General features: G+C 34.7%; 1 protein-coding gene across 5 annotated transcripts in view; it reads left to right on the top strand.

Moving 5' to 3' along the window:
* The window catches only part of ABCC9 (ATP binding cassette subfamily C member 9), a 147,086-nt gene that overhangs the window by 125,930 nt on the left and 8,068 nt on the right, over window positions 1–13,088 (top strand). For all 5 annotated transcript variants that reach the window (XM_079775594.1, XM_079775596.1, XM_079775597.1 and 2 more), the window contains 7 exons: window positions 1,886–1,987; window positions 2,564–2,684; window positions 4,174–4,304; window positions 5,019–5,097; window positions 6,797–6,905; window positions 8,412–8,515; window positions 11,550–11,683. In XM_079775594.1, coding sequence (XP_079631720.1) covers window positions 1,886–1,987; window positions 2,564–2,684; window positions 4,174–4,304; window positions 5,019–5,097; window positions 6,797–6,905; window positions 8,412–8,515; window positions 11,550–11,683 — 780 coding nt within the window. The remainder of the gene's footprint in view (window positions 1–1,885; window positions 1,988–2,563; window positions 2,685–4,173; window positions 4,305–5,018; window positions 5,098–6,796; window positions 6,906–8,411; window positions 8,516–11,549; window positions 11,684–13,088) is intronic.

Here is a 13,088-nt window from a genome sequence, read left to right as displayed (position 1 = left end):
ATCCCTAAGTGTTTGATATCCTATATGTGAGTTACTCAGACCAGCTGCTTACCTTTTTTAAATTTATTGCCTTTAAGCCATTTTACTGTTGACATATTTTTGAAGAGAGAAGAGGAGGTATAATTATAGGATCACTTGGTAATTTGTTAAACTTGATGAGTTTAATGGTAAAGAAGTAGAAAATAGAAAGCTAACATAAGTTCTTTCATTGTCTACCAATTTCATACTTCTATACTCCTATGCTATTTGAAGAGAGGTGATTGGAATTTAGTGATTTTGCTCTGAAATTTTTGGGCAAATATTGTATACAAAGAAGATTCCTTTCTTATCCTGATCAAGGTAAAATTTTTATCAAATGCCTACAAAAAAATCTCCATAAAAGAACATTTTTGGGCAGTGGTAATAATCCAGGAATGGGCAGGAAAGTATCTAGTTGGTATAACTAAAAGACAACATGAATAGCACTTTCGAAAAAAAATAGATAAGGAATATTTTTTGATAAATAAAATAATTTTGTTATAGATACTAAGCTGCAGACTTATTAGCTTTTAATCTCTCATCTCTAGGTCTTTCCTCTGAAAAAAAATTGCTATAAATTATGCATTTCAAAAAGCTATGCCTTATTGTTAAAGTATCAAAAACTTCTCTACATATTATCTTTATATGTACATTTTGGCATATTTTATTTACTGGACTAATAATTAAAACAATAATGTCTGATTATCATATTGAAACCTTTACGAGTAGTTTTGAAAACCTTAGCCATGTGGAAGAGACCAGAAAGTATCCATCGACTAATCTATTGATCAGCCTTTTCCCTTTTCTTCCTTCATCTATTTTCACTTCTCTTGCTGAATCTATTGCCAGGATAAGGCTACCTACCTGTTATCAGAAGTACCATTTTAATTCAATGGAAAATAGTTAAAATTATCATCTAATTGAATCTATGATTTAGTTCTATATAATGGATGAATCCAGGATATAAACATTCCATATTAAACTAAATTTAACAGGGAGAGAGAAAGAGATTGAGTGCATAATTTTTTTCATTTCCTTTATATTTATATTAGGCCTAAACGCAATGATTATTTTGTTGTTTAGTATCTCAAATGTGACCTTGTTCTATTTTAGTCGTATTCATATCTATTCTTTATAACCAGGAACACAGAGTTTCATGAATTTTTCCTCCACAATTGAAATAGTAAAAAATTAAGGGTAATTTTGAACTAAATGATGAAGTTCATGGCTTAAAGTAAAAGTGCTTTTCACTTTAAGAAAGCAAAGAACCCCTAAAACTTATGCATAGCAAAGCATTTTAGGAGACAATCATATTACAGTTCAAAATGGGGGATTGAAATAGCATAATACTTTGTATTAGACTTCCCACCATATTAATGTGTTTACATGTTCAACTGTTAAAGTCTGGAGAAGGGATTGGTGGAGAGTTAAATAATTTATATAAGAGTCTTTAATAATTCAAAAGTCTTGATTTAGAAAATATTTGGCTCATATAAAAATTCAGTGAAAGATTTATGAAGGGATGAATTTCTCTGGGCATTTATTCTAAAAAGAATTACTGAACCTTTACAATGTACTTAGCATTATTACTATTGCTGGAGATAATAGTGGTAAAAATAGCAGCTTAATTTATGGCAAGCTTTTTAACTTATCTGAACCCATATCTGCATGGATATAATGAAAACATTGAATCACTCCCATTTCAGCCCAAATATTGCGTGTTGCAATTTTTTAACTTAGGTAGCCTTCCTCTTAACATGACACATCGGAGTGATACATATTCTCTTGGTGATCACCTAAATTGATGGAGACCTTTGGTTTAAGAACTTGGAAAAATATTTTAACATTTTTTCTTTCTCCTCTTTAGGATTATCTGGGAGCTTGCATTGTCCTCACTGCATCTATTGCATGCATTAGCATGTCTTCCAATTCTGGATTGGTGGGCTTAGGTCTTCTGTATGCACTTACGGTAGGTACAGATTAAAATCTCTCTTTTTGTGTAGTGTTGGAGGTACTTTCCATAGCTGTTATCAACTCTTATTCATAGATATTAGAGGGTAACATTGAAATTCATAAAAAGATGACATTTTGAAAATATTAGCAGATTTGGACCTAAACCAGAGTTTTAGGACAGCATGGATTTATTTCTGATATTGTGAACCAATTTTTAGAACCTCCTCAAACCCAATGATCAGAGCATCCCCAAGGCTCCTTGGGATTCCTGTTCTGAATTGCTCAAATTCCATTTAGGGACATGAAAGTGAATGTGAATATAAATTAGATAAATACAAACAGAGGTACATACCACTATCCATTGTGTATGGAAATCAGAACTTCACAAAACAGGACCCTTGAAGAAGAACAGACACCTTCTTTGACAAGTTTATCCCATAACATCCTCTCTGGTCTCTGATATTCTGTAGCACTTAGGAATTGTGCCACATGATGTACACTAACTGTCCAAGTCATTCTATTTCCAATCATCTAGTGATTTAAAAAATTGATAATTTATTTTAAATATGTTAATTTTTGTCATCTAACATAGATAACCAACTATTTGAATTGGGTTGTGAGGAACTTGGCTGACCTGGAGGTCCAGATGGGGGCAGTGAAGAAAGTGAACAGTTTCTTGACTATGGAGTCTGAGAACTATGAAGGCACCATGGGTATTGTTTGAAATATTATTTTGATTCATTTAAATACGTATTCGATTCAAATATTGTGTATCAGACACATTGTTATTTTTGCTTTTGTTTCCCACTTCAGTATCCAGAGAATTGCCTCTCAGGCGCTCCTGACATAATAAGACTTTTTAGGCCCAAAAAGTCTTGGATATAGCCAGAGTCCAATATATATTGTTTAGTAATATTTAAAGAGAATCATACAAATGTTTTGACCTTATAATATTAATTACCAACCCAAAGCATGCACTATCCTATTTTCTTTTTCAAGACCTTATTAACTGAGATGTAAAGAAATTGAATCTTAATATTCTGACTAAGATAGTTAGCTTTGCTGGAATTGTCAGGAAATTATCAGGAAAAACCTTTCTTGAATGCAAACCTCATGCTTAAAATGCATTTTTTTTTTTTGCCCAAATCCTCCAATAGCTATCCAGGTCTTCAAGGTCAAAATCTAGATAACTTAGCCATATAGACCACTAGACCCTTCATTAGGCAACCCTTGCTCACCCAGCTCAGCTCAGCTCCCATCATCTATGCATACACCTTTTACTCTGGTCATGCCAACAGGCTATGTTTTCTTTTAATATTTGTTCTCCTCTATATATGTATATGTAAAACACATTTCCCTATCCTATCTCCTCTTGAAACCCTCTTGGATGGGATAACAACCTCTGTGCTCCCATAACATCTTGGGTTGGCCTCCCTCATGAGTCTCTCCATGCAGTACTGTAGATGCTGAGTTACTTGGACACAGTGGGCACTTGGAGGCATGTCTTTCATCTCCATATTTCCAACACCTTACACAACAACCCTCACATTTTAAGCACTCAAATGTTTGATGAAGAATGGAGTGAACAAATGAATCAATTCGCAGATGAATTATCTTGAATAGAATTGAATAATGGAATGCTGAAGAGACACAGTTGCTCCAAAGGCAAACAAACAACAACAACAAAAAACTATTTTAAAAGTTCTTAATCCAGAAGCCTTTACTCTATAGGTGATTTTAATTTTGAAAACCCACAGAATTTGGTTCAGTATTACTTTATTTTTAAAATTTATTCTTTTTAAAAAATATATATTTTATTGATTTTTTTACAGAGAGGAAGGGAGAGAGATAGGAAGTTAGAAACATCGATGAGAGAGAAACATCGATCAGCTGCCTCCTGCACACCCCCCACTGGGGATGTGCCCGCAACCAAGGCACATGCCCCTGACCGGAATCGAACCCGGGACCCTTCAGTCCGCAGGCCGACGCTCTATCCACTGAGCCAAACCGGTTTCGGCTAAAATTTATTCTTTATTGTTGAAAATATTATAGATATCCCCCCCATTAACTCCCTCCATTCAGTATTACTTCCAATTTAGAAAAAATTATTTTCATATGTATAAATGTGTATGTCTCTCCCTCTCTGTCTCTCTTCCTCTCTCTTTCCCTCTCCCTCACCCTCTCTCTTCCCCTACCCCCCAGATCCTTCTCAAGTTCCAGAGCATTGGCCACAGGAAGGGGAGATCAAGATTCATGATCTGTGTGTCAGATATGAAAATAATCTGAAACCTGTTCTTAAACATGTCAAGGCTTACATCAAACCTGGTCAAAAGGTATGGAATTCACTGACAATTGATTGACAAACCCTCTGATGGACACTCTGTTACTACCTAAGCTCTTTAGACATTCCAGCAAAGTATATTCTCACTTAACTCACATAATATTGTCTACACTTTACATGTTAAATTATCTACATTAAAAAAAGGAGAGTTAGGATCAGGATAAAATGTATGTTCTCCCAGTCATATTGCCATTCATTAGTCTCCCATGAGATATGGAAAGTCAACAATAGGTGTGTTTTTCAAATTTTCTGTCTCTGGCTCATAGCCATATCAGACATCTCCTTGAGAACTTTTGAATTTGTACTAGCTCTAGTCCCACATGATTTGTTTTAGTTGTTTTAAAGAGAGCAAGTATGCAGAAAAAATGGACTCGTTTTACTTTTTGTTATAAAATCATCACTTATAAGAAAAAAAATATTTATTAGACCAACATATAACTAATGCAAAAATTAAGCCACAAAGGAAAACAACACAATTACTCAGAAATAAAAAAGAGTTGGAATGGAATTACTGAAGATTTGGTGAGGACTCGATGTTTTTATTTAAATAATGATCATTCATAAAGGAGAATGATAGTATTAATATAAGTACTTCAATAGAATTGCAGTTTCACTGTGGTATCTTGTCTGAGTTAAAAATACTTTTTCCCATTCTCTATTATTTGTCCGAGTCCTCTCTCTCTCTGAGTGACAGTTGCTTTTTTAGGTGGGCATATGTGGTCGCACTGGCAGTGGGAAGTCATCATTATCCCTGGCTTTCTTCAGAATGGTTGATATATTTGATGGTGAGTTACTAATTTTTTTTTATTGGGTAGGTGGTCCTTTCCCTTAAAAAATGCAGCACCAACTTACCTAATCCTACAGAAATAAAAACCAAACATGTATAAGGACTTTGTGCTCATTTTTTGAGGCAGGTACCCCAGCTAAACAGTCCAGAAGTGAAGAAAAAAATGTAGAATTAGAAAAATAAAACTATTAGCTCCAAATTCAGTTCTAGATATAGTTGTTAAAAAGTTCTAATAAACTGATAAAATGAACACAAGTCCACCCATTTTGAATAGCAGTAGACAGAGATGGCATTTCAAGCGGAAGGGGGAGAGGGAAAGACTTTTGTTTCCCTCAGACTAAAAATAAATCTATTTCCATCAAAGGAAAAAAGACAAGGATATAAGGAACCTGCATTTTTCATTCTCGTGCATGACTTTTATCATCGTCTTCTTAATAACCTTGTTTAATAATGTTGAACATGTTGTGAGGAGTCAACCTTTGCTATAAGGTGCCAAGCCCATGTTAACAATATACAAAAATATTTATTCACCCACAAAATTATTTATAATATGATACACAGAAATAATTTAATCTTTACTTTAGAAAAAATATGTCACATTATTTAGTCTATCAAGTGGCCTATAAATAGGCCAGCACATAAACCATCTTGAGTAAAAGGGGATCCAGCAATGTGTTTGACTATCACCTCCAGGGTGAGCTTACTATTATTATCTGTAATAATTATGATGATGATAGTACTTCACATTTTTATTGTACTTGACAGTTTATATTAGTTAATTTAATCTACACAACAGCTCTATGAGATAAAGAAGTTAGTTTATGAACGCAAATTTGAGCTGTAGTAATTGCTATCTATTTGGAGTTTAGATTCAGAAACAAGTTAGGTATCTGCCACTGGGTTAGCAGTTTGCTCTTTCCATGGCTAGTAATAATACACAGATACTTTAAAGATTTTCTGTTGGGATTTTCAGTGTAAGTCAATTATATGATCTGAAGACGATTGATACTTTTCATTAAAAAACTATGGTTATGACTGAAAGTATTAGATTATGAAACATCATTTCAGGCCCATCATTCATGGCATCATATGGACTATCAATGACTTACTCTCTTTGAAATATCAGTAGTCTATAGGATTTTAATAGATAATATTTCTGAAGAAAAGTTTAAGCTAACCACGTTTCCTGATCTTTAATCAAAAGCCAACTGGAAAAGGGACTCCAGTTGCCATGTTTCATAAGAGGCACGTGCCTCTCATAGGGCCATATTGTTTTTGTGCAAAGTGACATGATAAGATAAATCTATCAAGTTTGAGGAAAGGACAGCATGATTGCACAAGGCTCTGTAAGTCCATGTACACTATGGAGAAATTCATTAAAATCTGATATCTATGTCATAGGTTTTAATTTTTTATTTATAATACACTGAACTGTCCAGTCAATACAGGAGTTAAAAAAGACAGGCAAAAAGCCCTGTCTTCAAAGAGCTTATATTCTAGTTGGGAAAGACACTAAAAAATATCAATAAATGTATATAGAATGTCCTATGAAAGAAAATAAAGCAGGGAACCAGGATAAAGGAATTTTAGGAATTTCAACTCTGAACTAGGAAAGTACTTCCAATTTGTAAAGCTCATAAATATTATTTTGCTTGTGATTTTAATAGGTGTGTGTCATTTTTGTTTCTCTTTAACAGGAAAGATTGTCATTGATGGGATAGATATTTCAAAACTACCACTGCATACACTACGTTCTAGACTTTCAATCATTCTGCAAGATCCAATACTATTTAGTGGTTCTATTAGGTAGGTTACATATTCAACAGAAAACTGTGTGCCTCAGGATTTACCCTTTGGCTCACAGGAGAGTTTTTCTTAGAATTATTTTTCAGGTAGGTATGAAATGATATTATCAATATATTAAAATCAAATTATCTGTCCAATAATTTGGGTTAGAGAACCTTAGAGTTGTTAAATTAGTCTATAGAAGCCAATCTTTTGTATTTCTAGTTCTCTTTCTATTAGATTATATAAATGTCACTTTTTCTTCTGGACTTGGAGGTAGTGATTCTTGGCAGACGAGTCTTAGGTGTTCCACCCTACAGATAACCTGCCTATCTCTTGTGTGTCTGACCTGACCTTAGCAGATATTCAGTTTGGTTAGTACCTTGATTCCCGCCCCTGACTCCTCATCCCTCACAATTTTTCTTTCAGCCAAAATTGCTTTTAAGAAGCTGCTACAATCTTCTTTATTCCTTGTTTGTGTTTTCCAACCCAGGGGCATGGGGGGAGATGCATGTATGTGTCTACTATCTGCTAGGCACTTTAAATATGTTGTCTCATTAAATCCTCAAAATATTGCTCCAGTATAGACGGCGTGGGGCAAAAGTAGGTTTACAACTATGAGTACACAAAACACAGTTTGTTCTTGTATTATTATTTATTAATTTTCATATTATTTTCCATACGAACAACTATAAACCTACCTTTGCCCCACCCTGTATATGATCGGCCTTATTTCACAGATGAGTATTTTGGACTTGAGAAGCTGTACCTTCACCAAGTTTATACACTTAGTAAGTAGTAGAACTGTGATTCCAAATAAAGTTTGTCTGACTCCAAAGTTTGCCATGGCATCATCCACAAGATTATGTCTCTCATTTCGTCTATCCTTTGTTCTCTCTTGCTTTCCTTCTCCATTTATTTAATTACAAAGAAGTAATTTGCCACTTCCCTTTGCTAATTACTCCTTGTCTTGAAGAGAAAATGTATATAAGATTGCTCAATATTCATCTGTAACATTAGTTTAATTTAAAGTTCTGGATGTATCAATGTATTTAGCAACACCATAGTAAATTTATATCTCTGAATATATTTATTCTCAGTAAATATACTGCTACTCTTGTGCTTGGTACATCACAATGAGGTGGGAAAGCTAATAGCTTTATATGCTCCCCATAGATTTGTGTATTTAGCTTCATTTCTGTAGGACTGTTTTGCACTGTTCAGGTTACATGAAACATAATATGAAAGTGAATGAATTCAAATAATGAGTTTTATTATATCATATGTATAAACTTAGTAATTATATCATCAAAAGTCATTTGTCATAACATTAAGATCATTCATTCATTTATTAAATATAAGTTGAATGCCTGCTCTATCCTAAGCACTGTTGTATATACTGGGGATACAGCTGCAACCAAAACAAATAGAACTTACATTTTAAGGTGACAACAGCAATACACAAACATATACAAGTGTTTCTTTATTTTTATTTATTGACTGATTAACTGATTTTTCTCCCTACAGATTTAATTTAGATCCAGAATGCAAATGCACAGATGACAGACTCTGGGAAGCTCTGGAAATTGCACAGTTGAAGAATATGGTCAAATCTCTACCAGGAGGTCTAGGTAAATTTTCTAAATTATACATTTATATTTTAAAATATGCAATTAAATCTACATACCTCTATCTACAATTTATTTGAGAAATTACATAATTCTAGTGTTAATCTCCTTATATTTAAAATAATCTTCTAAAGGTTATTAGAACACTTCAAAATCTAATGATTTTTTCATGGTGGCACAAGAGGATGAACCTTACAACATTCTGCTCCATTTGAACACTCCATAATATTCTAATTAATACATTTATTGCCTTTTCACCATTGGTGGGCACAGGCCACTTCAATCAGAATATTTCCTGGTGGTCATTCTGTTCACATGATCTACCAAATCACTTACCTTCTGCAAATGGATAAGAGGACTAATGGGACTGTTAGGTTCAAAGAGTGCTTGGCATCATTTAGGAGCAGGAATTTCTCCACATTGGCTGCCATTTTCTTTGCTGTCAAGAGGGCATATTCCTTTTACTTATATAGCATACTTTTAAAAGACATTATTTTCTATTACATTGTTGCAATATCAGTTTTAGCCACTAGTGAAAAGGGTGAAACATGTACTCAATCACTTATGTAAATTTGGCCCCAGAGGTAGTACAATTCTGGCAAATACCTGATGAAAAAACAAAACAACAATGTGGATAATGAAAGAACAACATGATTAATGAAACAATGGGGAGTTCACAATATAGTATTTAATTCATAAATATGAACATCTATAGTTTTGGACTTGGACTTTCTTAAAATCTGAACTCATTTAAGAAAGAAATCAGAAAGATAATGGTTGATATTCTAATTTTAATACATAATATATAGTTGCTAAATTGATTGTGTAGTTTTGGCATTTCATTTTAATGAAATCAACCTACAAGATAAAAACTATATTTATTAGTAGTACATTTGGGAAGGAGGACCTAGTAAAAACAATATCTTTTTATGATTCTATGTCCCAAGGAGAAGGGATCCTGCAAACAAAAATTAAGACAGCATGTCTTTAAGGATATTTTGTTGACCTTACCAGTGCCAGACTGTGGTAGTAATTCCATGGGTCTGGATGAACTTTCCCATAATAATCTTTGATGTCTCCTCTGGAGAGCCCAGAAAGTCTACTTGAGAAATTGATAATGCTTTATAGACCCTTCTCCCTTGGTATTTAGAGACCAGCCCCTTTGCCATTTATAGTCAGAAAGACAAGCAATTACATATTCATTGTAGTTTTCTTCACCAATATGAAAGCTGTATACTGTTTGTGGGTTATGGTACAGTGTAAACAATGGGATTGTATTTATACTATTTAATTGAATGTTGTTTAAGCACATTGATTTTAATAAAGAATACATCAAATGCTTGATAAATATCTGGTTCAGGCCAACTCTGGTGAAGGACATTCATTATCTCTGGCTTCCTCCTTATTTATTATGTAAATTAAAATTTGGAGAACAAATATGTAGTCTCCAAGCATGAGAAATTAAAAGAATTTGATGCAATGAGAATATATCAATGGAAATTGACACCACTCCCCCTCCCCACACACACACATATACAACTCACTCTACTAAAAAATGTTTGAATTGTAATAAAAGGGATATTTTGGAAAAAGAATTTATTATAAACTCACAATAGTACATTTTATGAAATGTGGATGGTAAAAACAATGAGTCTATAACATTCATTTGTCCATGCATCAGTGTTTTATTCAGCTACCATGTCAGGTACAATGGTAACTGCTGGGGATATATTGATGAACAAAAGCAAACCCAGACCTTATCCACTTGGAGCTTACCATTTAATTGGATGGTATAATGGAACATAAATGTGTATGGAGTTGAGAATATTCTTGTTAAGGTCTACTACAAGTAAGCTATGTGATCTTGGGCAAGCCACTTCAACTCTCTGGGCCTTAGATAATTATATTAAACTAGAGGCTCAGTGCATGAAATTCGTGCACAGGTAAGGTTCTAGGCCTGGCCAGTGATCAGCACAGATCAGGTTCCCCACCTCCTGGCCTCCTCCTTCCCTCACTTCCTCAGTGCCCTGCCCCCTGATGATCAGCACACGTCATAGCAAGTGATCGAACTCCTGTTCTCCTGGTCGAACTCCCAAGGGGACACTTTGCATATTAGCCTCTTATATATATAGACTAGAGGCCCGGTATATGGGATTTGTGCACTGGTGGGGGGTCGTGGCCAGTGGGGATTGGTCTGCTGTAGAGCGCTGCTCATCCTGGTCAGCTGAGCGGCTGCAGACCCGCCCTCTGAGCAGCTGTTCCCTGGTTCTGCATATTCTATGGAGCCAGAGCACTAGCCTCTCCAGGGGACCCAGTCAGGAACGGGCCCAGGGACAATAGCACTGAGAGGTGGCAGAGTAGGATTCAGTCCGGTGGTGGCCACAAACCCTCCTCCCAGCCTTCAGGTTCAACTCTGCAAGCCTGGCAGTGGTGCTGTGTGGCCTGTGGGTGTCCGGAGGAGGAAGCAGGGAGTGAGGAGGAGGAGGAGCCTGGGGCGAGGAGGCGACACTCGCAGACAAGGTTCCTGTTCATTGGTCCAGGGTTTGCAGGGGGAGCAGCCATTCATCCCGGTCAGCCGAGTGGCGCTCCCACTGTGGGAGCACACTGACCACCAGGGGGCAGCTCCTGCATTGAGCGTCTGCCCCCTGGTGGTCAGTGCGCATCGTAGTGACTGGTCGACTGGTCATTCCGCTGTTTGGTCGCTGGGCTTTTATTATATAGGATGATCTCCTTAGATTATTAATTACATAATAATTAAATAATGTCCAAGGTTTTCCACTCTTTAAAATGTTTAACAGTATTTTATATCCTACAATATGAAGGTAACATCATCTATTGAAAAACATAAGGTAGCCCAGGGTTATATTTGTTTTTCCAATGTAAATTTTCTCTTCACTTTTCACAAATGAAATCCTTGCACCGGTACAAAGTAAAATCCAGCTTGCTATTATAGGACATAACCTGTTTCACTACCTTACCCAAGGAATATGATAGTAGCATTTCTTCAATGAAATCCTTGCTTATTCCTCTGATTTAGATGCAGTTGTCACTGAAGGTGGGGAGAATTTTAGTGTTGGACAAAGGCAGCTGTTTTGCCTTGCTAGGGCCTTTGTCCGCAAGAGCAGCATTCTCATCATGGATGAAGCGACAGCTTCCATCGACATGGCCACAGTGAGTGCACTATCTAAGCTTTTTAAATTGATGACTTGAAGAAAGGCACATGAAAATTACAGATTTTTTTTCCCTCCTGATTGGGTTCTGAATCCTCAGTCCTATTATTTTGAGTGTCATTTCATTCATTTGCTTGACCAACTGATAAAAGCACATGGTGAATTATAATAAAGGACACAGATGCTAATTTTAACCTTTTGCACTCGGATGTCAAGATTAAAATTACTCTTTGAATGTATCAATAATTTGAAATATAAAAAAATCCAAATAAATAAGTTTGTATGAAAAGAAACTCTAGTTTTTTATTCTACTGCCACGCTTTGTAAAATCTGGGGTATTTAAAAAATTAAATCCCGAGTAGAATAAAGGAATCGAGAAAAAAGCAAGCGAGTGCAAAGGGTTAAAGGTGTTCCTATTCCCAATAAAAACAAAATAAATTTGCCATTACTTTTTGTTAAATTCTCAAAATAGTAAAATCCTAGGTCTCAGTAGATGAGCATACTATACTGTATTCAAGTATTATGATGGAAGTTCAAAAATGAAATATACAAATCTCTATTTAATAGAATCTATTAATGACCAAAGCCAATCATTAATTTCTAAAGTAATTTGAAGAAAGATTCACTAGAATTAATAATGGCTACAATTAATAATGATCTTCTCAATGTGTTTATACTAACAATGTCACTTTAGAAAGAAGTTATTTTAAAATGTCAATTATATACAAAAAAGATCTTTCTAGAAGGCTGTGATTAAGTGGAGAAAATTCACATTAAATCACAAACTGAATGATCTAACAATCAATGTTTTGATAAAAATTAACTTAATATTAAAAGTTTGGCATCAGAAAGAACAAAAATAAAAAACATCCACAACCTCATGTTATTTTCTTGCTTAAATTGGGTAAAACTATCCTGAAAAGTGAAACAGTTTCAGGATTAGGTGGCAATTATATATGGAGATGCTAATTTGACATCATTTCTTTCTATTAAGTAAGATTAATCAATTAAAGTAGCTACACAAAGTTACAGTATATTTTCTCAAGGTTAACATAATTTAAAGCAATAAAATAGTTTCTAACCAAGCCATTTCACTAAATAAGCATAATTACATCAAAATTAGTATTAATTACTAAGGTTTTACAATATTGTGATTATTAATAGGATAATATTGCCTCAATAGAGATGAGAGAAACAGAAAGAGTGTGAATGAGAATGAATTGGCAATAAAGATTGGAAGAAAGAACTTCTTCACATTAAGACTAAGTTAGGTAATCAAGCTTACCTCTAGGAGAAAGGTAGAATTTTTAACCAAAACATTGTTTAATATATAAAGATAAAAGCAGTTTGGGGTGGGAATAAAAATGTTCCCTGCCTGGAATATTCCTTTATGGAACAAATTTCAA

Source organism: Cnephaeus nilssonii (genome assembly GCF_951640355.1).
Source record: "Cnephaeus nilssonii genome assembly, chromosome: 6".
Taxonomy (NCBI): Eukaryota; Metazoa; Chordata; class Mammalia; order Chiroptera; family Vespertilionidae; genus Cnephaeus; species Cnephaeus nilssonii.
The sequence above is the reverse complement of the archived record's forward strand: the minus strand, read 5'-3'. Positions and strand labels throughout refer to the sequence as shown.